Source organism: Apodemus sylvaticus, chromosome 5 (assembly GCF_947179515.1).
Source record: "Apodemus sylvaticus chromosome 5, mApoSyl1.1, whole genome shotgun sequence".
Taxonomy (NCBI): Eukaryota; Metazoa; Chordata; class Mammalia; order Rodentia; family Muridae; genus Apodemus; species Apodemus sylvaticus.
This window is the reverse complement of record NC_067476.1, coordinates 122,935,246-122,961,761: the sequence shown is the minus strand read 5'-3', so window position 1 is coordinate 122,961,761 and position 26,516 is coordinate 122,935,246. Positions and strand designations below refer to the sequence as shown.

At 39.0% G+C, this 26,516-nt stretch overlaps 1 protein-coding gene across 4 annotated transcripts in view; it reads left to right on the top strand.

The window, feature by feature from the left end:
• Window positions 1–26,516, top strand: part of Tasp1 (taspase 1) — a 234,468-nt gene that overhangs the window by 64,988 nt on the left and 142,964 nt on the right. For all 4 annotated transcript variants that reach the window (XR_007977962.1, XM_052183747.1, XM_052183746.1 and 1 more), the window contains exons 7-8: window positions 8,667–8,746; window positions 15,067–15,173. Coding sequence is in view for 3 of the 4 variants with exons in the window: in XM_052183747.1 (XP_052039707.1) it covers window positions 8,667–8,746; window positions 15,067–15,173 (187 nt within the window). In the remaining variant the exon portion in view is untranslated. The remainder of the gene's footprint in view (window positions 1–8,666; window positions 8,747–15,066; window positions 15,174–26,516) is intronic.

Here is a 26,516-nt window from a genome sequence, read left to right as displayed (position 1 = left end):
GATAGAGATGGGGAGAGGGAGAGAGAGACAGAGACAGATAGAGACAGGGGTGGGGGGAGGAGACAGGGGAGAGGAATTGAGAGAGAGAGGGAGAGAGCATGTGACAGAGGTGGGTAGGGAGTACCATTCCTTCTAGAAGTGCAATGATACTTGTCATGAGGACTCTACCCTCATAGTAAACTCCTTCAGTGAATAGCAATAGATTTTTATGGTGTAGAGTGTAAAAAAAAAGAAAGTTAACTAAAAACTATGTGTTGAGATAGGGTCTCACTGTATATGTAGGTCTGGCTGTCTGGGACCTTGATTTATAGATCAGGCTGGCCTTGAACTCACAGAAATTTGCCTGCCTCTGCCTCCTGAGTGTTGGTATAAAGGTGTGCACTACCATGCCCAGCTATAGTTTCTAAAACAACCAACCAACCAACCAACCAAACAAACCCCCAAAACCTACAAAATAATATGACTTAACAATTTGATACCCCCTAAGTTAGGACATAAAACATCCCGAAAGATTTGAGGCTTCCAGGCTGAGCTTTCCTTGTTGAGGCAGTTGCCGGAATTTCTTCTTGTACTGTTGGTGGCCTTTTCAGAAAGCCCTTGTCGATTCCTACACCTTGAAGTCTTCTCAAGAAGACTTATATTGTCTAGTATTTCAAAGTTTAAGGTCCTCCTGAAGGCTTTGATTCATTTTAAATTGACTTTTGTTATATGAGATAGACAGATTGTGTTCCAGCACTCTTTGTTGAAGAAGCTGGTGTGCATGCATGTGTGCGTGCGTGTGTATGTGTACCACATGATTATGAGTGTAAACATTGATACAATAGTGTCCTGGGTAGGTAAGTAGTGATGCTATGTAGGTTAGGTATATCAAATATATTTATTCTAATGTTGGGTCTTGCTATGCTGCAGAGGTCTTAGAACTCACTGTTTAGCCTAGGCTGGCTTAGGACTCCACTTCTGCTGCCTGAGTAAAGGGAGGTCAGATATCTGTGACTATGGCCTGCTCTCAGGTGTGCTTTTGATTTGAGGTATTTCTTTCTCCTTTTCCCTTCACTACATCTTGCAAACATGTCACTGAACTGTTTCTATCCCACTTTAGGACATTTTTCCTAATTAGTAGGTGTTCTAGTATGTTTCTCTGTTGCTACACTAATTTATCAATCAAAACCACCATAGTGGAGGGAATGGTTTATTTGGCTACTCTTTCCACATCACAGTTCATCACTGAGGCAGATCAGAGTAGGAGCACAAGCAGGAACTGGAGGGAGGAAGTGAGGGAGAGACCCTGGAGGCTTGCTGAGTACTGGCTTCATTCTCTGGTTTGGTCAGCTACCTTTGTTAATAAAGTGCTTCATGGACATGCTCATAGGCAGACTGCAGGAGCCACCTCCTACTGACCGCTCTGGGTATGGCAAGCTGAAGCTAATTCTCACAGGAGGTGGTCCTTCCATACTCCTCAGGGCTGAGGAGCAGCTCTGTTAGGTCATGTGTAGTTCTGTAGTTCTGTAACTCTGACTGCTTCTCATTTATTCTTCTGTGGAGTCCAGTCTCCAGCAAACCACATGCAGTCTAGTTTCTCATTTCTGACTTTTAGTTATTTTCATACATTCGATTAGTATCTTTTTAAAAAGACTTTTGTTCTCATGAATGTATATGAGTGGGCTTATAAATTTGTTTTAATATCTTTGTTTATTGGTTTTATTATTTTTATTACTTTTAGATTATGTTCAGTTAGTGATTTACCCTCCACCTGCCACCCCTGGACCCCTTTCTAGGCTGTATTTTTTTTATTTGGCATTTTTTTTTTGTTTTTATTATTAGATAGCAGGAATTGTGGGTTTTGCAATTTGTTGTGCATTGAATGTTTTTTATATTTTAATAGACATTCTAAAATTTTATTTCAGGATGTGGTTGTTTAAGAAGTTTGGTCCTTTTCAGGTCCTGCTTTAGAACTTTGTTTCACAAGGCTAGAGAATGCATTTATCTTGAGCTAATTTTGCATTGTTGTAAGGCAAAATTCTTAGTACTATAGCAAGTGATATTAGAGTAAGTTTCCTCTGGCTGTTGGAGCCTAAGGTGTTCCTGGCTCTATCTGAACGTGGCATCTTTTCCTTTGCAGTTGGTTGGTTTTGTTTCAAGGGTTTCAGTAATTTCCTCTTTCTTAGGCTGTGATCGCCATTCAGCAAACTACTAAAAAGGTACTTTCTATAAATGTCTGGAATCTCTCTGTGAACTTGTTTTCTCTGTGGTATTTTGTTCTGTAAACTCTGGTTATTTTGGCTTCTGGTGGTCCATTTCCATGTCTGCCTTAGAGACTGACTGCTGGGCTCCTGGACTGTGGCCTAGAACCTCTCTGGAAATCATGCAAGTTAGCTCTCTGATTGCAGCAAGGCATTTTTGTTTGTTTTTTTTTTTTTTTTTTTTAAAAGATAACAGTCCTTTGTTACCTGTTGTATAATGTCTAAAACTGTTGATTTTCATATTTAGCATTTTTCATTGAATTAGACAAGAGACAAGTTTATTCCATTACTCTTATCTTGCCTAGCAGTGAAAAATCTTTATATACTTGGAAGCTTACTTTATAACTATAGTAGTTTAAAAGTATAGTCTTCTAGTACATGTATTGTTTTAACCAGATTTATCATTTTTTAGTTTACTTTGTATTTTTATTTTTTAAAGAAAAGTTGTTTTTTTAAAAAACATTAATTTGACCCTTAGAAATCCACTCAATCTCAGCTAGTCCCATGTGATATATATATATATATATATATATATATATATATATATATATATATATTATTTTTGTATGATTCATCTTTTCCTATATACTGAGGGTGACACTTCCCAGGCTCACAATATGCTCCCTAATGAATTAGTCTGGGCCTGATGCTTTGTTACTTACTGGGCAATGATACTTGGCTAATTACTACATTTGTACATTGTGGATTATATGGGTTGCTTGCGTTGTCTTAAGATATTGCATAGCTTTTTAGGATAAGACACACTTTGAGATAAAAGAACCTAGTCTACATTACAGTGTCAGGAGCGTGTAAACTTCGTCCATATCCTGTTGTGCTTACGGCCATCCTGTTCCTCCTCACATGTCTATCTGAGCACTCAACAGTGAGTGTCGTCTGCTTGCTGACTGCCATGTGTGGTGGCAGGAAAGCCATCAGGTGCCAACTGAAGAAGTTAACATTCGCTTGGTAGCTGTTAAACAGGAGACCAGTTTAAGGGACAAAGGACAGGTACATACAACCAGCCTTTCCTAACATGTCCTAAATAAAATGTTCATTTTGTCTATAGCTCATAGGGGCAGGCATGAGTGTTTTTATGCCAAGGATTTTTTTTTGCTTAATCCCCACCCCCCCCCCCCCCCAACTCCAGGGCCTCACACTGTAGCCCATGCTGACCTGAAAGTCATTCTGTAGCTCAGGCAGTTTGTCTGTCTCAGCTCTTGAGTCACTGGGATTGTGGGTGTTGGGTACCATGGCTGACATTGGTTAGGTGGAGTTTTGTGTTTTTATGATTTTTGATGGTTTGTTTGTTTAAGAAAAATCAATTTTTGCCTATAATCACATCACTTGGGAGGCTATGTCAGAAGCATTGTGAGTTAATGTTTCCACTGGGATCTGTGGAAAGATCCTGTATCAACAGTTTGGGAATATATACTAAGATATTTGTGGTTGAAATCCAATCGTACCTTGAATTTCCTTTAAAAATAATTGTGGAAGTGCTATTCATAAGTAAAACAGCAGTATATTCACAGTTACTCACACAAACAGTGATCTTTCAATTTCACTGACTCTTGTAACAAAATGTAGCTATTCATCATATATATAGCTTAAAATAGTAGTTAGTTCTCACAGTCCTAAAGCTCAGGTGTCTAAGGCGACAGCTCAGCAGCTGCAGTGCCCAGTGAGAGCTTAGTTCTTTCTGTGTGGAACCTGCTCACTGAGTCGTGGTGAAGGGCAGAGCAGTCCAGTGGACTCTTAACCCTGTTCAGCAGGCCTCTCACTGGCTTTGGGACCTAATCACCCCTTCATAGGTGATACTGCCGAACACTATCCTAAAACTGTTCAGAACCAGACTTCAGAATATGGATTTTGTCAGATTAGAGGATATAAACTTTAAATTCAAATTAGTCATGTAGTTTTGAAAAATTTCGTGATTTAAAAAACCCCTGAAACATGCTCAGCAGATGGTTGAGTGAGTAAAGTGCTTGAGTCATAGCACCCAAGTAAAAGGTCGGTATGATACTGCAGCCTGCAGTTCATGCTCTGGGGGTGGGGCTGCATAGAAACAGGAATCCCTGCCGCTGACTAGCCTGTCTTTCTGAAGTGGTTGAGCTGGAGGTTCACTGAGAAACCTTGACTCCAAGAAGGTGGAAGACGATAGAGGAAGAGACGTGGCATTGACTGCTGGTCTCTTCATGTCCATGATGGCTGCAGGTATACATGCACACACATCACACGCATATCACACACACTGCATACACATTATACACACCATACACATTAACACACATCATAGGCATTATACCAACTGTATCCATTATGCACACATCACACACATTACATAACACATTATGTATACCACACACATACATATTACATATATTCACATACATTATATGCCACACATGTATTACACACATTACACATACACACTTATTGCATGCACATTACCCATATTATATATCTATCACACATCACACACATTACATATGCATTGTATACACTGCATACATTATACATTGCACATATATACATTACATTGCTCCACATACAAATTCAGTTTTTCCATGTTTCTAGTGCAGTGAGGTCTTGCACTTTATGTTCATGAGCTTTAGGTAGTCAGTAGCCTAATTTGTCAAATGATAGAAATAATTTTTTAAATTCAATGCCTGTTATTTTCTCCTATACCTTTTATTATTGCTTGAGAGTTTTATATATAAATGTAATATTTTCATCTATTCTACCCCCATTTCCTTTAGCCCCTCTTCCCATTTCCTTCCAGTCTCATGTATTTTCTTTATTAAACTCATGGAGTCCACTTAGCAAGTGCCCAGGTATAGGATCATTTATTAGAACATAGATAAGCCTCTCAGGGACCACAACCCCTTCCAGAGCTTTCCTCTTCCAGGAGCTATCAGATGCCAGTAGCTCCTTAGCTAGGGTGCTATTTCCTTATGAGCTCCCTACTTCATGCTCCCTACTTGAAGTTTGTCTGGCTTGATCTGTGAGATCCTGTGCCTGTGAAGATTCAGTTGCTGTCGCTGCATATGTACATCTGCTCTACTATCTCCAGAAGCCTGTTTCACTGTAGGCATCCACTACATCTGACTCCTATATTCCTTCCAATCCCTCTGCTTAGATGATCTCTGAGCCTTGAAGGAAAGGGGTATGATACAGATGTTGCATTTAGGGCCGAACACCTTGCTGTCTAGTGGTATCTGCATTGTGACCAGTTGTGGGTTATTGCATTAATTACCATCTTATCATCAACTGAAAAAATGAGCTTGCCTGATGAGGGTTGAAAGGTTCCCTTGTCTCTGAGTATAGTGATATGTCTTTGCTTATTGGTTTGATATATTCATCTAGCAGAATAAGAGTAACATGTTCTCTCTTAGGTCCTATGACCTACAAAGCCTCAGGCTTTGGCCTTGTTAACAGTGCTAGACATATGTTCTGACTTGTCTTTTGCAAAGATTTTAATGGCTGGTTTGCTTGAGAATTGATTGGAGTGGGCAAGTGTGTGGGGTGGGGCGGTGCTGCTCACAGAGCATGGCAGCATACAAATGGTATCAGTGAGGTCAGTCAACGCTAGGACAGTTGAGGGTTAGAGGAGGGACAGTGGCAGGCATGCTTTACTACAGGAGTGGGAAGGGCTTTTCTAATGGGTTTGCGTGATCTCCTTTAAAGTTCTCTCCTTGGAGAGTCACAACAAATCTCAAGAAGTTTAAGTTAGTACTTGCTGTTCTGGAAAGTGATTTTTTTTTCTTTCTGCATGTCACTATATATGTATATATGAATACATGCATACATGCATATTATGAAAAGTTTATATTGAAATACCAAAAGCATTTTTATGACGTTTCATGTGATGGAACTCCTAGACAATAATATTTGATGGTAAGCAAAGGCTACTTATTTAGTATGCTTTATAGTTTCTATTCTGTTTTCTTCTTTTTTTTTTTTTTTCCTTTTTTTTCCGAGACAGGGTTTCTCTGTGTAGCCCTGGCTGTCCTGGAACTCACTCTGTAGACCAGGCTGGCCTCGAACTCAGAAATCCGCCTGCCTCTGCCTCCCAGAGTGCTGGGATTACAGGCGTGCACCACCACCCCCCGGCTATGAATATTTTAATATGTCTAAATTATTTAAAAATTGCATAGATTATATCAAAGTTTGAGACAAAGTCTTATGTATTTCAGGTTGGCTTCAATTCACCTGTGACTCAGGAGATCAAACTCAGAACTTAATGCACACTCAGTGTACTAGTTAGGGTTACTATTGCTGTGGAGAAACACCATGGCCAAAAGCAACTTGGTGAAGAAAGGGTTTATTTGGCTTACACTTCCACATCATTGTCTATCACTGAAGGAAGTTAGGACAGGAATCTGGAGACAGTAGCTGATGCAGAGGCCATGGAAGGCTACTACTCACTGGCTTGCTTCCCATGGCTTGCTCAGTCTTTTATTATACAACCCAGGACCACCAGCCCAGTGGCATGACCTACAGTGGGCTGGGCTCACCCCCATCAATTACTAATTAAGGTGCCCTCCAGGTTTACTGATTTCCTGACCTTAGGGAGGCATTTTTCAATGTGATTCCTTCCGCTCAGATGTCTAGTGCTTGTGTCAAGTACTAGCCAGCAAAGTAGGCAAGCACTTTACCACCTGAACCACATTCTCATACTTTAGGTTGGCTTTATTTATGTCAAAATTATGAATGTTAGTGAATGAAAAATGAAGATGACAATGATTCTGTTTACTGAGATTGAATCCTAGATGTTTATCTGAAGTGTTGAAAAAGGTTCAGCCCCAGACTTCTCTCTTGATCAGTTAATATTTTACTACCTTGTTTATGTTTTCACATTAATGGAAGGGCTTAAATAAATCAGTTTTTTTTGTTCTTTGTTTTGTTGTTGTTGTTCTTTGTTTTGTTTTTAAAGAAGGAGGTGCTGAAGATGGCACAATGATCTCTCAAATCTTAATCTCAATTGTCATTTTAGCTTAAATTTTATGTGACAGCTTTTCTTTGCAGTGACCATTGATTCTTAGTGAAGTTGGGTAATTTCAGTTGGCTCTCTCTCATCTCTTCAGGGTTCTTTCAAATGTAGTTTTTAATATAAAGAAAACAGTTATGAAAGTTAGCTCTTAACTTTTCTTTGGCATGTTTCTTATGTTTCTGCGTGCTTACTGGGATTTTTATCATTTAATATATACAGATATTTAGGTATCTTATGCATTAAAACTATTCATAGTAAAATGATTATTTGAATAATTTTGTGGTTGCTGTAAGTTTTGTAAATGTGACCTTTTCATAATATCAAATGTTGCTTTTTGATAGTTTTCATCACAAGAAAATGCTGAATTTCTTACTGGTGTTAGTAATAGCAGAATATAAAGACTTCAAAGATATTGGTCTTGAGATTTGTTTTAGTAGTATGTTTTTAAATAAAATAAAAAAATATTTAATTTTTGTATGTGTGTCTGTGTGGAAGTATGTGCACATGAATTCAGGTCCCTACAATGGTCCGAAGATAGAGTCAGATCTCTTGGAATTGAAGTCCTAGGTAGTTGTGAGCCTCCGTCGTACATGGAGGCTGGGAAATCAGTGTGGGTCCTTTGAAAGCGTTTTAATGTGGGAATGATGGGAAAATCAGAAACGAAAAGTAGAGAATAGGAGACTAACAGCCAGGTACAAGTTCAGGGGTCCATTGCTAGCTGGCTGGGATCTGTAAGAGGATGGCTGTGGAAGGAGGGGAAGGATTGTTAGAGTTGCTGCTTACAATGACTGTTTGCCTCATGAAATGACTTAGAGAACAGGATTGCTACATGTGTTGGCATGCTTTTGGAGGCCTTTGGAAATTAATCTTTCATAAACCAGAAGTGACCTGTTCTCTGTGTTGTATTATGAAGTGCAGCCAAAGGCAGGAAAATCCCTCTGGGTGTATTTCGGTACTCACTGGAGTGGAGATGATTCTCAGCATTCTCTGTGCCTTCTCCTTGCATTCAACTTAGCAGCTAAGCAGACTACTGTGTTTGTGCATATCTGCATTTATTGCTTGTTTTGAGTAGCTATTGTTCTAGACAAGAATAACAAATCTGAAGACATCCACTTAGATTCTTAACCTGGTTGACTAGATGCATAAATCTTAAAACTATATGGATCAAAGAAAAAACATCTTATTAGCCCCAGGAAGTTACTTTTACTTTTTATTGAATTTTTAAATTTTTTTCCAATATATACATTAGCTACTTCCAATGAAGAAAAATTTAAAAGAAAAATTGAGCATGCAGCTGTCCTATTTTGCACCAACTCTAGATTTCTTGTATCTCTAAGACTTGACTTTAATTGTCCTTTGATATTACGTCTATAACTTTATTGACTGTAGAAGATGACACTATGTATTTTTTTAAAAAATAACTTTTTTGTTGTTAGCTTTTTAGTTGGAGAAGGAGCCTACAGATGGGCAGTGGATCATGGGATACCCTCTTGCCCTCCTAGCACCATGACCACAAGTGAGTAAACCCTTCATGAGTTAAGCTGTACAAACACCGAACCTAAAGTGTTACATCATTCCTGTCCTGACAAGAGTAGACTGTCTGTAAGTTGAAATATGTATAGTTGACACGTAGGTCAAGTGTACTTTTTAATCACCTTTTTATTCTGGAGGGTTCCTCTTTGCTTTTGATTTTGAGGTGTTCTTAGTCTGTTGGCCTGTTGTGAGCATGTGGAGACCTCTGAGGTGCTAGGACTACAAGTGTGAGTCACCATGCCAGGTTTGTAAAATTATTCCCAAAGTATCACTATTAAGCTACTTAAAGTAATTGTGAATAATAAAACCATGGTTCCTTCTCTGGAAGGCATTAGAAGGGAGGAAGGGGAACTCTTCCTTAGCTCTTCACCTGAGGAAGAATTGTTTTTTTCTTGTTTTGTTTTGTTTTGTTTTGTTTTGTTTTTAGAGACAGGGTTTCTTTTTGTAGGCCCGGCTGCTCTGAAACTCACTCTGTAGATCAGGCTGGCCTTGGTTCAGAGATTCACCTGCCTCTGCCTCCTGAGGCTGGGAGTAAAGGCATGTGCCATTACTGCCTGACTCCCTGTTTTTTACTTTTTAAGATTAGCTTATTTTTATTTTCTTCTGTATGAGTGTTTTGCCTGCACCTGTGCCTGTACCATGTTTGTGCAGTAGGCCAGAAGAGGGCATTGGTCCCCCTAGAACTGGAGTTACAGGTGGCTGTAAGCTACCACTTGGTGGCTGGTGATAGAATCTGGGTCCTCAGGAAGAGCAGCAAAGGTTGTTAACTGCTTAGGAATGTCTTCAGAACCTTGCTTTGTATTTTGAAGCAGGATTTCATTCATGCTGTGACCTAAGATGACCTGAAACTTACTATGGAGTTCTTGTGTTTGGAATAAGAGTGGCCTTCTTAGGTATATATATTTAAATGCTTGGTTTCCAGTTGGTGGACTGTTTAGGAAGGATCAGTAGGTGTGGCCTTGTTGGAGGAAGTCTGTGATTGGGAGTGGTTTTGAGGTTTCAAAATCCCATGCCAGGCTCAGTCTTGTTCTTTCTCTGCCTGCACCTTGCTGATCATTTTATGGTCTCAGCTACTGCTCCAGTGCTATGCCTGTTTGCTGCCATACTCTCTGCCACTTGGTCATATACTAATAGCACACCGAAACTGTAGGCAAGCCCCCAGTTAAATTCGTTCCTCTACTGTCCAATTGCTCAGATTATAGACTTGGGGCACCATGCCTCCTGACCTTAAGGATTCAGAAACAAGTTTTTTTAGATTTAAATGTAAAGAAAGATAGTTAAAGTAAGACAAAAGGATACGTGGTTTAATATGAAGAAGGTTGACATTCTCACTGATAGGCATTGGAGTCCTCTTTCCGCTTCCAGTTGACATTTCTGTCTTTTGACAACAGCATTCTCCTTGGATGAGCTGACAGCTCATGTTTGCTTTTCCTGATGGTTAGCGATGCTTGCGTTGCTCACATACTTGAGGGCCTTTTTTATATTTTCTTTGAGGAATGCTTATGTAAGTAAGTCACTTGTTCCATATCTTTAGTCTATCTTAATAACCTGGTAATTTTCATTTTTTCGTTGAGCTTTAGAATTTGCTTTATACTGTAGATATTAACTTCTACTATTTTACATGCCCTCTATGCTGTTGATGTTCCCTTCCCTGGTAGAAGCCTCAAAGTTTGGAGTTTGATATAATTTTGCTTGTCTCCTTTGTTGCCTGTGCTTTTGTGGTTCTATCTGAAAGCTAGCCTATATCGTTTCAGAGAGAGAGAGAGAGAGGGAGAGAGAGAAAGAGAGAGGGAGAGAGAGAGAGGGAGAGAGAGAGAGAAATAAATGCTGGGATTAAATACTAGTGTCTTGAAAGTTTTCGTTGCTTTAATGTTTTTGGGGGAGGGGCACATAATAATTCTGATTATGTATTCTGATTTCTCCCTAACTCCACTCCCATCCAGATCCACCCCCTTTTTGTCTCTCACTGGAAAACAAACTTGCTTCTAAGGGATAAATATAAAATAAAATATAATAATGTAAAACAATAGCTAACAGCCCACAATAGGAACAAGTAAATAAGCAGAAGGAAAAGAGCCTACAAGAAGGCCCAGGAGACTCACTCATTGGCAGACTCAAGACTGCAATGTAAAAACACAGAACTGGCAGCCGTCATGCGTGTGCAAAGGACCTTATTTGTCTCGCTGGGTCTCAGGATGGTTTTTCTAGTTCCATCCATTTGCCTGTCAGTTTCATGCTGTCAAGTATTTTGAATTAAATTTTGTTTATGTTAAGAGAAATCGTATTTTTTTTTTTTTAGTTCTCTATTTTTTTGTACTTTCTCCCCAGCAGTAGAAACTTGGAATAGATATTCTTGGTACCTTTTTTTAGAAATCACCTGGCTGTAATTATACTGAGCAGTTTCTGAGCTCTGTAATCAGCTTCTTTGATGTGCGTGCGTGTGTGTGTGTGTGTGTGTGTGTGTGTGTGTGTGTGTAGCATGCTTGTGTGTTTGTGTGTGTGAATTGTGTGTTTTGCAATTGTCACTGTAGAGATTGCTCTTTTCCTTAAAATTATTCCTAGATATTCCGACTTTTATAATAATGGTAAATATAATTCACTTTCTTATGTTTATTTTATTTTTTCACTTCACAGAAATAGTAGTTCTTTATAACTTACTTTAGTAATTCTGTATAGCTATAAAATGTCTAAGACATTCATTAACAAATAAGATGTGTGTGTGTGTGTGTGAGACAGGTTTAAGAATATGCTTTTCTATTGCCTTTTAGAATAAGAATTGAGAAAACATATTTGATAAGTTCCTGAAACTATCACAGAAAACAAAGACTTTTATTGCACAAAAATTTTCTTTCATTTCTAAATTCTAACATTCCCCAATGGCTTTCAGAATTCTTATGCAATTTGTGGTCACTGCTAAGCTGGGCAACATGAAACTCTTGCTCATTTCACTTGATGGTCACAAACTCATCAACTGTGACCCAGCTAGTTACTAGGCCCTTCCAAGGACACTGGACATCCTAGGTCATGAAGATAATCTACTGTCACAGTAAATTATAATGAAATCATGAAGGACAAATACTTGATGAGATGGTGGTGGAGAGATGTCTCTTGAGCACTTGTGGGCCATCTGGGTTCTAAGCCCAGGCCTCACACAACACACATTTTTTTTTTTAAAGAGTGATTTATTTGTGCACAGCATGCTTGCTGCTGTTACTTGTTTTAAATTTTTTCTCCTTTTTTTTTTTTTTTTACATTTTATTTAGTGTATGTATGTATTTCTCTCTGTTGTATCTGTATGTATGCACATGTATCATGATGCATGTGACTATCGTAGGCTCTGTCCTTTGACCGTGTGGGGCCTGGGGATGGAACTCCGATCATCAGGCTTGCTGGTGTACCTGCTGACACATCTTGCTGGTCCCGCTGCCGGGATGGTGCTGTGCTCTAGCTCGCATCTTTTCTAATGGTTGGGTGAGCTCTTAAGGCCTCTCTGTATAAAGTCTGTTTTCTACACCTAGGTGATTAGACTGCCTTCTTTGGAATTTGATACTTTTAAATTTTCTTCTCTTGTTTAATTTCCTATGTCATGTCAATAAACAGGTGTCATGAGCAGTTTGTCCTGTTCCAGAGGAGGTGGTTTCTCAGAGGAGGTGCTTCCAGTTCTCCTCATTTCATGTTACCCACATACTTGTCAAAATTCCAGCCTGTGCTGTGGTGACGCGTCCAATCCTGTCAGGGTTTTAGCATGAAGGGCTGCTGAGTCTTACTGAGTGCTTTTCTTCTATGTGAATAGAGATCACATAATATTGTTCTTTATTCTTTTGATGTGATATCATAGCTATATTGATATGTTTGGTTTGTTTTTGCATCATTGGGATAAATCTTACTTGATGTTTTGAAGCTCTGGAGTTGGCATGTTGCTATTATGATAATTTGCTATTTGTTCACCAGGGATGTTTCAGTTGTAGTTATTGTGTTTTTGATTTTTGTGTCAGTGCTATGCCGACCTACTACAATGAATCTGATAGAGTTTCTTCCTTTTGGTTTATATTTGGAATAGTTCGAGAATTGCAATTTATTTTTTTTGAAATATTTTGTAGAAAGAAATATTTTCTTTGGTGGGAGATTCTTCCACACCCTGTGTGCTAAGGGACTGCCTGCCTTAGGGTTTCTGTTGCTGTAAAGAGACACCATGACCACATCAACTGTCAACTCTTAGAAAAGATAATATTTAATTGGGTCTGCTTATAGTTTCAGAGGTTTAGTCCATTTTTGCCATGGAGGGAAGGACGGCAGCCTGCAGGCAGGTATGATGCTGGACAGGAGTTTAGAGTGCTACACCCAGATCAGCAGGTAGCAGGAAGTGAATTGACTTTATCTTCTGAGACCTCAAAGTTCGTCTCTGCACTGACACACTTCCAACAAGGCCACACCTACTCCAACAGGGCCACAGTTCCTAGTACTGTCATTCTCTCTGGGCCAAGCATTTAAACACATGGGTCAGTCTGTGGAAGGCATTCCTACTTAAACCACCACAGAGACAAACTCCAGGCCTCATACGTGCTGGGCAGATGCTTCACCACTGATCCATCTTCAAACCACATGCGACACTAACCTGCTGCCTCTGTTTCATTACTTGTTTTAGACCGCTGTATAGTTTTTTTCACTGTCTTGATACAGACTGGCTGCATGGTATATGCCCAGGACTTATCTCTGTGTCTAGATTTTCTAGTTTGCAGACATATGACTATTTTGACAATTTTTCTGGTTCATTGTATTTTTATGAAACTACTTATAACGCTTCTCTTTTTTCTTTTATCCAACAAAATCTTTGTTGATTATCTTTCAAAAGTCAGTTATCAATTTGATCGTTAGTAGTTTATTTCTAGTCTCTATTTCACTTGTTTCTGCTCTGATATTCAAGACTTCCTTGGGTTAGGATTTTTCCTAGTTCCCTGAGATGAGGCTCTTTGACCCAGGAATTAACTATGGCCAACTTTTGTTGTACTGCATTTGATAAATAAACTAAGGCTTTGGCATGCAGTGTTTCCATCAAGTTGAGAGACTTGTAGATTTCCTTTTGATTTCTTAAGGACCCACTGCCTGTTCCAGAGAATATTGTTTAATTTTAATGTATTTTCTCATTTTCTACTTTTGCTTATTAATTTCTAAATTTTGTTCTAGCATTTTATAGAAGATTCGTATTAAGATTTTAGTTTTTCAAATCTTGAGGCCCATTTTGGTGCCTACCTATAGTCTGGGTTGGTGAATGCCCTGGTGTTGATGAGTGTGTATATCCTATAAATGTTACATGAAACTGTAGTTTAGTTTTGTTTTAAAGAAATTTTATTCTGTAGCCCAGGCTGGTCTCGAACCCATAACAGTTCTTTTTTCTCAGCTTGTATAGTACTTTGATAAGAAGTGTGAGTCACCATTCCAGACTCATATACTCAGTGAGGTATATGCCAAACACCAAAGAAGAGGAGTGTGGGCTGCTGCAGAGTGAGGAAAGTGTCCACTGGTCTGCAGTGGAGATGCAGAGACACAAAGATCGGTGCTGAGCTTGTTTTATTCTTTCTATTCAGTCCAGGACCCCAGACTATGGAATGGTACTCTACCAACATTCAGGGCTAGTCTTCCCTCTTCACTTAAACCTCTCAGGAAATACCCTCATAGATACAGGCAGAGGTATGTTTCCCTGGTGTTTCTAAATGAGTTCAGTTGGCAGTGAGGATTAACCATCAGGTACATCGGGGTAACTTTTTTCTCCTTCCTATCATACAGATCACATGAACTCTTCTCTACCCATGGATCAGTAGCTTTCTTGGTTAGGATTTCCTTTGCAAAGGTTTCCTCTTTCAGTCTAGAGACAAGGTTAAGCTTGCAATCTTTTTTCTTAGTGTGTGGTAGCTTGTTTTACCTTCCCTGAGATGGACGGACCTCGGAGATCCCCTCTTTTCTCGTCACTCATCTCTAGTACGCTTCCAGTGTGGGGCTCCCAAGTGTCATCTCCAGGTCTGCACTGTGACTTAGAGAACCGTGCAGCTGAGTGGTCGTGGATCCCTAGGCGTCTACCTTCAGAGCTCAGCTGTTTCTCTGCTTTGATCCTTTCCCTAAGTTTATGAACTTGTGCTATTTCTTTTGCTTTTCTATTTCATCAGAGTACATTGGGAAGCCTTTTTAAAACTAATAGTTCAACAGTCTTAAGTGGATTTGGGGGGAGGCATTGTTCAGTGGGGACACTATCTTTCTTGCCTTCTTGTTCAAATAGTTCTCAAATATTTTTGTTGTTCTCTTTTGTAGGATTCAGCTTAGCTGCATTTAAAAGGAATAAGAGGAAACTAGAGCTGGCAGAAAGGGTGGAAACAGACTTCATCCAGCTGAAGAGAAGAAGACAATCAAGTGCAAAGGTCAGGAGGTGTCTGAAGAATTGGCTGATGCATGACAGTGATGTTCTTGACCTGCTTTTAGAACAGTGCAGTTCGTTTGAAATATAGCATATTCATATATGTATATATTACAGCAGAGCCGAGCTGGTGGGCTCATCAAGGAAATGTACGTACTTAATGTACTTACTGCATAAGGTTCAACTGATGACTCCAGTTTTCCCCCAAACCAAATGATAGGAGAGAACCGATTCCAACAGGTTGTCCTCAGACTTTCACACATGTGTTGTGGCATTCTCTTGAGCATATGTACCTGTACATGCATGATACACATATAAAAATTGTAAAACTTAAGTAAACTTAAAAAGTAAAATTTGAGTTGGATATTGTGTTGTGTGCCTTTACTCTCAGCACTCCGGGAGGCAGGTAGATATCTCAGCACTCCAGGTCAGCCTGGTCTAAAGAGTAAGTTCTCTTTAGACCATATACAGAGAAAGCCTTTCTTGGGGAAAAAAAGCGGTTTTTAAAATGTGCATTGATGTTTTAATTGCATGTATGTCACTGTGAGTGTGTCAGAACTTGTAGTTACAGAGAGTTGTGAGCTGCTATGTGGGTACTGGGAATTGAACCCCCATGCTCTGGAAGAACAGCGATTGCATATTTAGTTATTAGAATCATATTTGGCAGTGGCTGAAAATGTTTTAAAATTAAGCTTAATTAAAATTGAATAAAATACGAAATTCAGCTTCTCAGTGTTTGCACATTCTTTATTTCATTTGCCTAGTAGCCACAAGATGCCACATGGTATTGTGTTGTTTCAGTCCTTCTGTACTTGCTCTTGATAGCAGAGTGAAGTTGAAAGCTACAGCGTTCTTGTTCATCCTATGACTTTAGAGTTTACCAGCACACAACTCTTGATTGATGTGTCAGGACATATTCTGTATGTTCCTTATATGCATCATGTAGTCCTACTTTAGTGCTTCATGAGCTGGTTTATGCTTTCTATCAAAGTTTTATGTGGATGCCATAAAATATCAAATAAACAAACCATCTTTCATAATGATAGGTATTTTTTCAGTATGTTTCCTCATAGGGTAATTAATCAAACATTTTGGTCCAATTTTGCTTATATAGCTCATAAGATGGGTTTTAGGAAGCAAATAAGCAAACTAATATGTAGATTTTAATGAAAACTTGTCTAGTATGTTCTGTTGTGTATATGTGTATGTATGCACATGAATGTGTGTGTTTCTGCATTCTTTAGGATGCTTTGGTGAACATGCTTTGGTGAAATGTAGGACTTTTTGTCCTTTAAAAATGTGAGGATCTGGGTTTGCTTGTCTGTAAGCCTTGCACTCAGGAGTTTGATCAGATCGCTCACAGACTGTGGTGTGTGATCTGCCTCCAGAACAAAGTATAGAGAGCAGACAGTTCCTTCAGTTTTCACAACTGTACGTGCTCTTGCAGCCCCAGTCAGATCAAGACACGACGTCCTGCTCTTGTCCTTCAGTTAACCCCCTTCCTAGATAGCAGCCATTCTTCCTGTTTTTTACTGCTGTTGATGCTTTATGTTGCTGTCATAGGGAATGTGTTTTGTCTATTTTTCACAGGATATTTCTAGATATCCCATCACTGGTTCCCTTAATAAACAAAACAAAACAAAATTCCAAGTAATGTCATAATGTGGCAGTTAGAGTTTTATACATAGAGGTATCACTTCTTTACCTATTCAGATCACTAGTTTTTTTGTTTTTTGTTTTTTTTATTCACAAAGTGATTGTGTGCCAGCTAATAAGACTACAGTGGCAAACAAAGCGCTGTAGCGAGAGACTGGAAAATATATACCTATAATTAAGGTTATTATCATGTTTCAGTATGTTTGTTGTGTTTTGTTATGAAAAAAGAAAAGATATGATATGATATAGTAACCTAGGTAGGAGAGTATGAAGATAGATTGGGTCCACTAGGATGATCAGTAGAGACATACTTGAGCTAAAATGTGAAAGAGAAGAGTGGGCTTTATAGTCAGCAGAAGAATATAATACCCAGAATGAACTGTGTGTTCAGAGACCATCGTGGAGGGCGGTCATGTTGGGACAATGAAGAAGAGAGCTAGTGTGCTTGAAGGCAAATGGGCAGGGAGGGGGGTGGGGAGTGCAGTTGAAGGGGCGGATGGACCAGGCCCTTCTGGACAGAGTGCGCGTGGAGCTTCTGCTTCATGTCAGTGTGGCACGCTCTGGTGATGCTCGCAGTCGAATGCATCAGGATCCTTGGGTTCATTGCTCTTTATAATTACAGTCACATGATCTGTTGTTTCAAGTTAAACCTAGGAATAATGAGTTTTAAAAGGTAGTTATTTGAACACTAAAGATTGTATGAATATTTAGTGCTCTATTGGAAAAGTAAATTAAAACAAACAGAAGGCTTATAAGGAAATGCTATTGCACTATAATTACGGAAAAATAAGCTAGTGAGATTGAAAACCATAAAACCCCATGTATACTTTATTTACAATATTTTGCTAATATTTTTATCTTCTTGTTCTCTTTTATATATTGTGAAAGTCAAAATCATTGGTCACTTCATTTATTAGGAAAAAATATGGAACACTGTCTGAGGACCTACATTCAGTGGAAAGGCTTTGGTTCTATCAAAAGATCAGGCTAGGCATGTATCTCAATGCTGGAGCCTTTGCCTGGCACACACAAGGTTCTGGGTTCAGTCCCTAGCACCATGAAAAAAACGGATGAAAACATTAGGGTGGTGTTGAGTTTTACATCACCAGCAAAATACCGAGATAGTTTTCTTATGAGGAAAGTTGTTTTCTTTTGGGTTAGATGTTTCGTGTGTTCACTGGCCTTCTGCTGTCATGCCTGTGACAAGGCAGGCACATCAAAGCCATGGCCTTTGTGAGAGAAACCTGCTCACTCCTTAGCTTTCTAGAAGGGAAAACAGAATGGATTAGGCTCTCCATGTTCTCAAGTGTACTCTGCAGGGACCTGCTGTCCAGTGTTTTCCTCCCATCTCGTCTTAATAGTTCCACAACCTTCCCAGTAGTGCCCGACTGAGGCTAGCAAGAAAGCCTGTGGCACCAAAGGACACCGTAACACATGCACATTTAAACCCATACTCCTCTGCTTTTCCTAGTGTATTTTCAACTTCTGAAAATTTGTCCCAACCCTTCATCATTACTATTAGGAAGCTTGCTGTGATAGGTAGACGTATCAGTTGTGAAGTTGGTTATATGAGCAACTACAGGTTGATGAACAGTGGTTTTATAGACAGAGCAAGAGGGCGGTATCTATGATGAAATTATTGGAATAAAAAGGAATATACACCCATATTGATACATACCCTAATAGTGAGACTATGTGAGAGATTTGCACCTGAATCTCAAGCCAGTTTAAGATGTAGAAATTGGTAGAACAAGAAACCACCTGAAGAAAAAGGAGCAGACACTGGTGAGGCAAAGGTGCTAGGATGCACTCGCCCTCTACTCGCCCTCTCTCTGAGTGTCAGGGAGAGAGGGAGAGAGGGCAGAGGGGTAGAAGGAAGGGGAGGGGGAGAGAGAGAGAGGGAGAGAGGGAGAGGGAAAGAGAGAGAGGGAGAGAACTACCAGAGGAACATTTATTTCCAAGAACGTCTTTGCTGGGTCATACTGCTGAGGAATGGCTGTTGGGTTTGGCACCTGGAGACTGCTGGTCTGGATCGACCATGTTTGTGCTGAATGGATTGGAGGTGGGCGTGGATGGCATGGGTTGATGAGGTGGGGGTGAGGATGGGAAGAAGAGTTAGGGTAACTTCTCAGAAGTTTTATTATTGAAGTGAAAGAGACAGTGAGGAAGACTGGATGCCATTGCACTTAATTTCTGTGAATTAACTTAGTTTTGTGAACTTAGTTTCTAGCTGTAGATTTCATAGATTTTAATGTGTAATATTTTAAAGTGAGACATATAGTTTGGGTTTTTTTTTTTTTGTTGTTGTTGTTTTAGGAATTATCGCTTCTGAGTGATTGTATTTTTTTATCATTACTTTTTTTGGTGACTTACGAGGTAGAAACAGGAAAGATAACTGTTTAACTTATTATATTTTAATATGAAAATAGTAGTAAACGTTTGGCCCCAATCTCTCTGGGTGGGATTGCTTAGTTTTTTCCTTCTATCTCTTATTGTATATAAATACACTTGTGTTCTGAGACAAAAAGCAAGAGGTAACCTGGTCAGCACTAATTTTTATTATAGCTGGGTGAAGATAGCGTCTTGGAATGACTATTAGCTCGTTGGTCTGTCTGTCACAGGAAGACTAAGTTAGTCATGACTGAGAAGACATTTACATTTAGAAAACAGACACCATGCATCTAGACCATACTCTAGATTTCATAACTATCAATTTCAAACAGTTAGTCCTGGATATGATTGGAAGGAACTCTTAGAGTATTGAAAGAAGTTGGGGGTATTGCTTGAAACATTTTTGATGTTTCAGACTCCCTCTTTTCTCTTTTTTTCTTCCTGGCATATTGCCTAAATAGTTTACATCCCCTTTTCTTTAGTACAGATTCTGCAGTTGAGTGTGCAGTTACCCTTGCTTCCTCTCGCCACATGCAAGACGTAATTTAGGCTTCAGTTAATTTTTGTTGGCTTGTAGGTCCGTGAGCGCTTACGCAGGACAGTGCAGCAAACGCTGGTCAGCCCTTGCCTGTTGTCTGAGTTTTTTTAGTCTTCAGTTTCTAACAAACACATTGGTGAAATAAGGTCTGCTTTTGTGCTTTCATACCATGTCGTGTGTTCAAAACCACTCGAAAGAGATGCTACAACTTTTAATTTTGGTTCTTTAGCCACCACACAGGGACATTAAATTGGCCACATGTTTCAGAAAGGAAATGTTGGGACTTGCTTTGTGTGCTTCATATAAATATATTCTATTCTTTTGAAGTATATTGTGGGTAATGTTTTTCCCTTTTCCCTTCCATCTTGAAGTTATTATGTAAGCGCTTAACTGCATCATTCTAAATCACTGTATTTTTTTTGGTGAGAGGTAGGTTAAGATCAAAGAAAATGAGTGCTCCCCCCCCCAACAACATATTTTCTTCACATTGTTCCGTTTGTACACGCCTGTGCATTTTGTGTGCAAGGAGGAGTATCATTCCTATTTTCTTGAAAGTTACTTTGCTTGGTCTTTTGCTCTGTGATTTTCAAGAAGATAGTAAGTAGAAGTGTGGACTTCTATCACTTTTGTAAAGAGATGCTCATTACATATTATGCTCTATAAAATGAGAAGTTCTTCCTTTGAAGTGATTATCTTCCTTTTGAAATCATTGCCTTGAGTGGTGGGTAATATATTAAAAGTTGCAGCAATCCCATCTAAGAATATGTTCATCACCTGATGAGTCCACGGTGCGGGTTTTCTGCGTTAACTGGTGCTAGGTGGGCCCGTCTCTAAGTTTGTTACTACCTCATGTGTTTGTATGGGGTTTGGGGGCTCAGTATTGATCATTGTGATGTTTTTATTTTCGTATTCATTGGTGTAGGGGTGTGCGGGCATGTGCATCCTGTGGAATACCTATGAGGTCAGAGGGCAACCTGCAGTATTCAGTTCTGTCTGTCCACCAGGTGGGCCCTGGGGCCTGTCTCTGCTCTGGAGCATTGGGATTAAAGGTGTGCACGACTTAACTTGCTGCCGTTTAGTTTGGCTTGTTCTTGTCTTTCTAACACTGTGTGTGTGTTATTAGCTTGTTTATTTGAGGATTTGGCAAGGTTTTTTTTTTTTTTTCTATTAGAACGGTCTGTTCTGTATCCTAAACGTTGAGGAAAGTTTTCCTTTTCATCATCTCTAAGATTTGTGAATTTTTTCAGTGGTTTTGTCGATAACTGAGGCCATGTAAGTGGGTATTTTTAATCTTTCAGTACCTGTGCTCCTTTTCATTTTTATGTATCATTGATTTCTAGTTTTACTCTATTATCATGTAAGTGGGTATTTTTAATCTTTCAGTACCTGTGCTCCTTTTCATTTTTATGTATCATTGATTTCTAGTTTTACTCTATTATCATGTGAGAAGATGTCGGAATTTATTTAGATTCCTTTATGTTTGCTGACCTAAAATGGGTTCTATTTTAGAGGAGATTCCATTAGATATTGTGAAGAATTCCATTTATTAGATCATTGGTTATCAACCTTCCTAATGTTGCAACCCTTTGATACATTTCCTCACGTTATGCTAACTTCCAACCATAAAATTATTTTGTTGCTACTTCATAATTGTAGTTTCTCTACTGTTGTGAATTGTAATGCAAGTATCTGTGTTTATTGATGGTCTTAGGTGACCTCTGTTGAGAATCACTGTGTTAGATGGACCATTCTGGAGATATCTGTTATGTCTGTTTGATAGTTGCTTAATTCTAAAAGCTTTTTTTGCTGCTGTTAATTTTAATCCTGGGATAGTGAAGCCTTGTATTGTTGCTCTACCATTGTATGAGGACTTTGATACCCATTGTTCCATTGTTTTGTTTTCACATTGCTGGTCCTAATATTCAATATTAACCTACTTATAGCTATTATATCTTGTTGGTGAAATGCTCTTTTGTTAAAATATAGTGGCCTTAAGCCGGGCAATGATGGTGCACGCCTGTAATCTCAGCACTTGGCAGGCAGAGGCAGGTGGATTTCTGAGTTTGAGGTCAGCCTGGTCTATAGAGTGAATTCCAGGACAGCCAGGGCTACACAGAGAAACCCTGTCTCGAAAAAACAAACAAACAAACAAACAAAAAACAAACAAACAAAAATATAGTGGCCTTAAAAAAAGATTTATTTACTTTATATGTGTGAGCATTGTGTCTACATGTATATCTTTGTACCATTTGTAAGCTTGGTGCTCGAGGAAGCCGAAAGAGACTGTTGGATTCCCTGGAACTGGAGTTAAAGCTGGTTGTAGGCCTGCATGTGCATCCTGGGAAAATAAATCTGTGCCCCAAGTAGCTCTTAAGTTCTGAGCTACCTGTCTAGCCCATATAATGGCCTCTCCATGGCACCGATGGGGTATAACAAAGTTAGCTGAGCATAACCTAGCAGCCAGAAGGCCACAACCTCCGTTTTTGTGCAGTACTTCTTTGGCTGTGAGATGAATTCTTCCGTCAGAGGTAATGCTGTGTGCAACAGCAAGCTGTGTCAAGTTCCTCAAGTTCTGGAAGGAGAGAACTGAAACTCCCTATAGTGGACTGAGACTGATTGATGTTTGCTAGCTAGTGTGTTCTCTCTCTCTCTCTCTCTCTCTCTCTCTCTCTGTGTGTGTGTGTGTGTGTTCGTTTGTTTGTGTGCATTAATACCAGAATAGCTGTACCATCTTGTCTGAATCTCTTAGTATATTGTCTCTAAGCCTCTGGGTATTGTTACCAGTGAGATGGGAGACTTATGACAACAGATAGCTGAAATCTGTGTTTCAGTTCAGTCAGTTGATTTTGCATCTCTCTAGTTGTGATTCCAGGCCATTTAAGGCGATTACTGCTAGATTCTTCACAGTGTTTTCTGGTTGGTTAGGTTGTTGTTATCTTTTACTTTCTCCCCGTCGGTGTTGTTTGCTGGTTTCCTTCTGTTAAACAAGATTTCTTTCATACCTCCCATTTACCTGCTCCTTTTGTTTGTTCCTTCATGATCAAGGCTGTCCTCCTCCTGTTGTCATATCAACTTCAAGAATCTTCTGCAGTGTTGGCTTGGCTTCTTCAAACTGCCTTCGTGTTCTTCTAATGCTGTTACTTCATGAAAAAGAAAGAAGTTTTGTTGGATATACCAGTCTTGCTTAGCAGTTATTTACTTCCAGTACTTGAAATGTTTTGTTATATGCTTTCCTGACTTTTATCACTGAAGATGAGAGATCTGTTGTTAATCTTGACATTCTTATATTTTTCTTATATCTTTTTTAAAAAATCAGTTAAAAACATTTTATTACATTTATTTGTTTACCTGTATATTATTTCATATATTTATTCACCCCACACATATATTTTGTATGAACACAAGTGTCATGGTGCTTGTGTGGAGGACAGAGGATACCTTGAAGAGGTAAGTTTTCTTGTACATCATATGGGTCTTGGACTCCAACTCAAGTCTCTTGATTTGATAGCAGGTACCTTTAGCCTACTGAGCTATGTGACTGGCCCCCTTTTCTTATATATTTTGATACTGTTTTTGACTTATTGACTAAATGTGTTGTAAAGATCTTCTATGGTCATTTTTTGGGGGGCGGAATTTTAAATGCCGCTTGCATTTGAGTAATTTTTTATTTTTCTAATTTGGGGAATTAATGCTACAGTTTCATGGATATGTTTCATGTGCCTTTACATTTTAATCTCAGTTTTCTATCCCATGGACCCTTTCTTGATGCTATCTTATAGTCTCCTATATAATGATTGGTGCCCATTCATTTTTCCTCATTATTTTTTAATTACAATATTTCTTTGATTATGTTGTTTATTCCTAATATCTTTTATTTCTGTTTGGTAGAGTCTTTGGCCATATTTTTTCAGTGTACTTTTAAATTTTTCATCCATGAGTTTTTAATTTTTAGCATTTACATATGTTTCTTTTCTTAAAAAAAATATAAATTTCCTTGGTTGACTTTTCTTCCATGCTAGTAACCTTTTCATCCATGTTTCTGATATTTTTATCTACTGGGTTGGTACAGAAACAGTTGCAGGTTGTGCATTATTGACATTTGCCTTGTGATATTGGAACACATTCTTAATAAGCATGGTTATGCAGTATTTTAATATATATTTCTCACTTTATTATCTTTTATTAATGACTTATCTTATTCTATGGGAATAATTTTAAACAAAACCCAAATTAGAGTGTTTTCCCTATCTGAGTTGATGTTAGTTGGAAAGCAGTGGAGACACCTTGGCATTCCAGCAGCGCACGAGTCTCTGGAGCTGCTAATGAGCGCAGAGTGCAGTGGTCCAGGGAGCCCACGCCCTGGAGAGGTGATACGTACAGCCTCAGAACATCAGCTTTTAAAGAGTAAAAAAGAGGAAGGGAGAGAAAATTTACACACGACAGCAGAAGAGACATCAAGAAAGTCTTCTCATAGAGGTGAAATATGGCGTTAAAGATAGTGACCCCAGTTTCCCAACCTTGCTCAGTTGTTTGCTTGGTAATCCCAGACTTTACATGAAGTACACTCTTACAGAACCCAAAGCAAGGGTCACAGGAGTATATGCTGAGAGCTGGCCAGCAGAATACCTCTAGACTGCAAGGAAAAAACTCGAAAACTTAAACGGTGTAGTAGTTAGAAAGAGGAAGACTTTGTTGGAGCCAGGATATGAAAGGCACTGTAGGTACTGGTATTAAATAGTAAATTGCCTAGTAATGGAAGCAGAATTCACAACCATACTAGCTGCCGTAGGTGGATTTAATTGTCAGTTTGACATGATCTAGAAGTATCTGGGAAAAAATCTCACCTGAGATTTGTCTGTATTATGGATTGGCCTGTTGGCATGTCTATGGGGGTTGTTTTGATTGTTAATTAGTATAGGAGGTCTCATCCCACCGTGGGTGGCACCGATGGGGTATAACAAAGTTAGCTGAGCATAACCTAGCAGCCAGCAGGCCACAACCTCCGTTTTTGTGCAGTACTTCTTTGGCTGTGAGATGAATTCTTCAGTCAGAGGTAATACTGTGTGCAACAGCAAGCTGTGTCAAGTTCCTCAAGTGCTGGAAGGAGAGAACTGAAACTTCCAAGTTCATTGCCTCTGTCAGACATGACCCCAGCATTCGTGACACCCCCACCCATAAATAAATGGCGTTCTAATAAGTAAACAATCAAGAGTGACCCTGTAAGTTAATATTAAGGCATTAAAAGAATACTCTAGACTTAACAGAGTACTACAAAAGGACCAAAAGTTCTGTGCATCACAGTGTAGGAGAATTCCATGCTTAAAACATAGAAATAAATTCAATAAAAATCACAGCAGAAACTTTCCAAAGTCTAGGAAAAGAAATGTGTATATAGATATAGGAGGCATTTCAACACCAAAACTGACAAGATCAGAAGTGAAGATTCCTTTATTGAAGTTAGAAAATACTAAGTGAGCCAGAGTGAGATTCCAGATTCCATCCGGAGGCGGGCTTCGGGGATGGTAGCTCGTCTCCAGGACAGTTAACCGCGGGGAGGGCTCGGGAGGCTGCACTTTTCTGCTGAGTGTTTTCTTACGTGTGAGTTTGTTAGTCTCAGTTCTGGTGTTGCCCGTGCTTCAGCTGCCGTATTTATGGAATAATAACTGGTAACAAAGCAACAACTATTTGTCCGCCCCTAATGCTTTAAAGAACTAGAACAGTCCGGCCCCACTGTAAGGACTGCTCCAATTCCATTGCGATCCAAACACATTCCCCTTTTACTCAGTAAGTTAAGCAGGGAGTCCTTTTCAGGGTGTTTATTTACGTTTACACCTGCCGCCTTGAGATTGCTCTGTATGGTTATTCCTTGTGTTAGCTCATGAGTGGCCCGCCGGACATACTCATTTTATCCTTTATAGTTCATAGAAAGTATCATTTAATCAAGTTAGTACTAACCACCTAAAACTGATTCTGATATTAATTTCAAAGGAAAAATCATTTTATTTTATTCATCTTGTAGACTCAACAAAAGTTTGATTTTCTTAGATGGTTAAATGTTTGCTGGGTCAAAATTCGTGCTTCAGTTTTTGATAATAAGCTTGTATATAGGAATTAACAATCACAAATAGAAGTTAGCTTAGTTGAAATATTAATAGTATTGTTACTTCTTCACAATTGTTGCTATCAAGGAGTGATATTAAAGATAAATAAGCAGGAAAGAGATGTACCAGGAAATACTGAGACGTCTGAAAAGGTAAGTATGGAACTGTCCACAAGGGGGCGTGCTCACCTAGAGAAATATGAGCAAGTACCTTTCCTGTTAGAGGGTGAAATGCCTGTTTTACAAATGTACTTCCAGGCCATGTTCCTCATGTCCTGGGAAAGAATTAAACCTCAACACACCAAGAATGCCCATTTATTTCTTGGCACAAGTTTATTTTGATGTGTGAATTTGCAAGTGTGGACAAAGGTCTTATAGAATGGAAATGTGGATTACCTTATAATAAACATAGGCGTGTATAGTTGAACATTATTGCAAATTACAAGTTTGTAAATGTTCTTTTCTTTGGGGTATAGTGATAGCATTTAGTTTTGTAAGCATGGCACCTTTTCTGTGAAGAAGTATGAAGGTTCGTGGAATGCTTTTTAGATCATTAACCCTTTATTTACTTATTTTCATTTTTATTGGTTATTTTATTTGTTGACATTTCAAATGTTTTCTCCCTTCCCAGTTTCCCCAGTGCTGCTTTGTGTGTTTGCTGT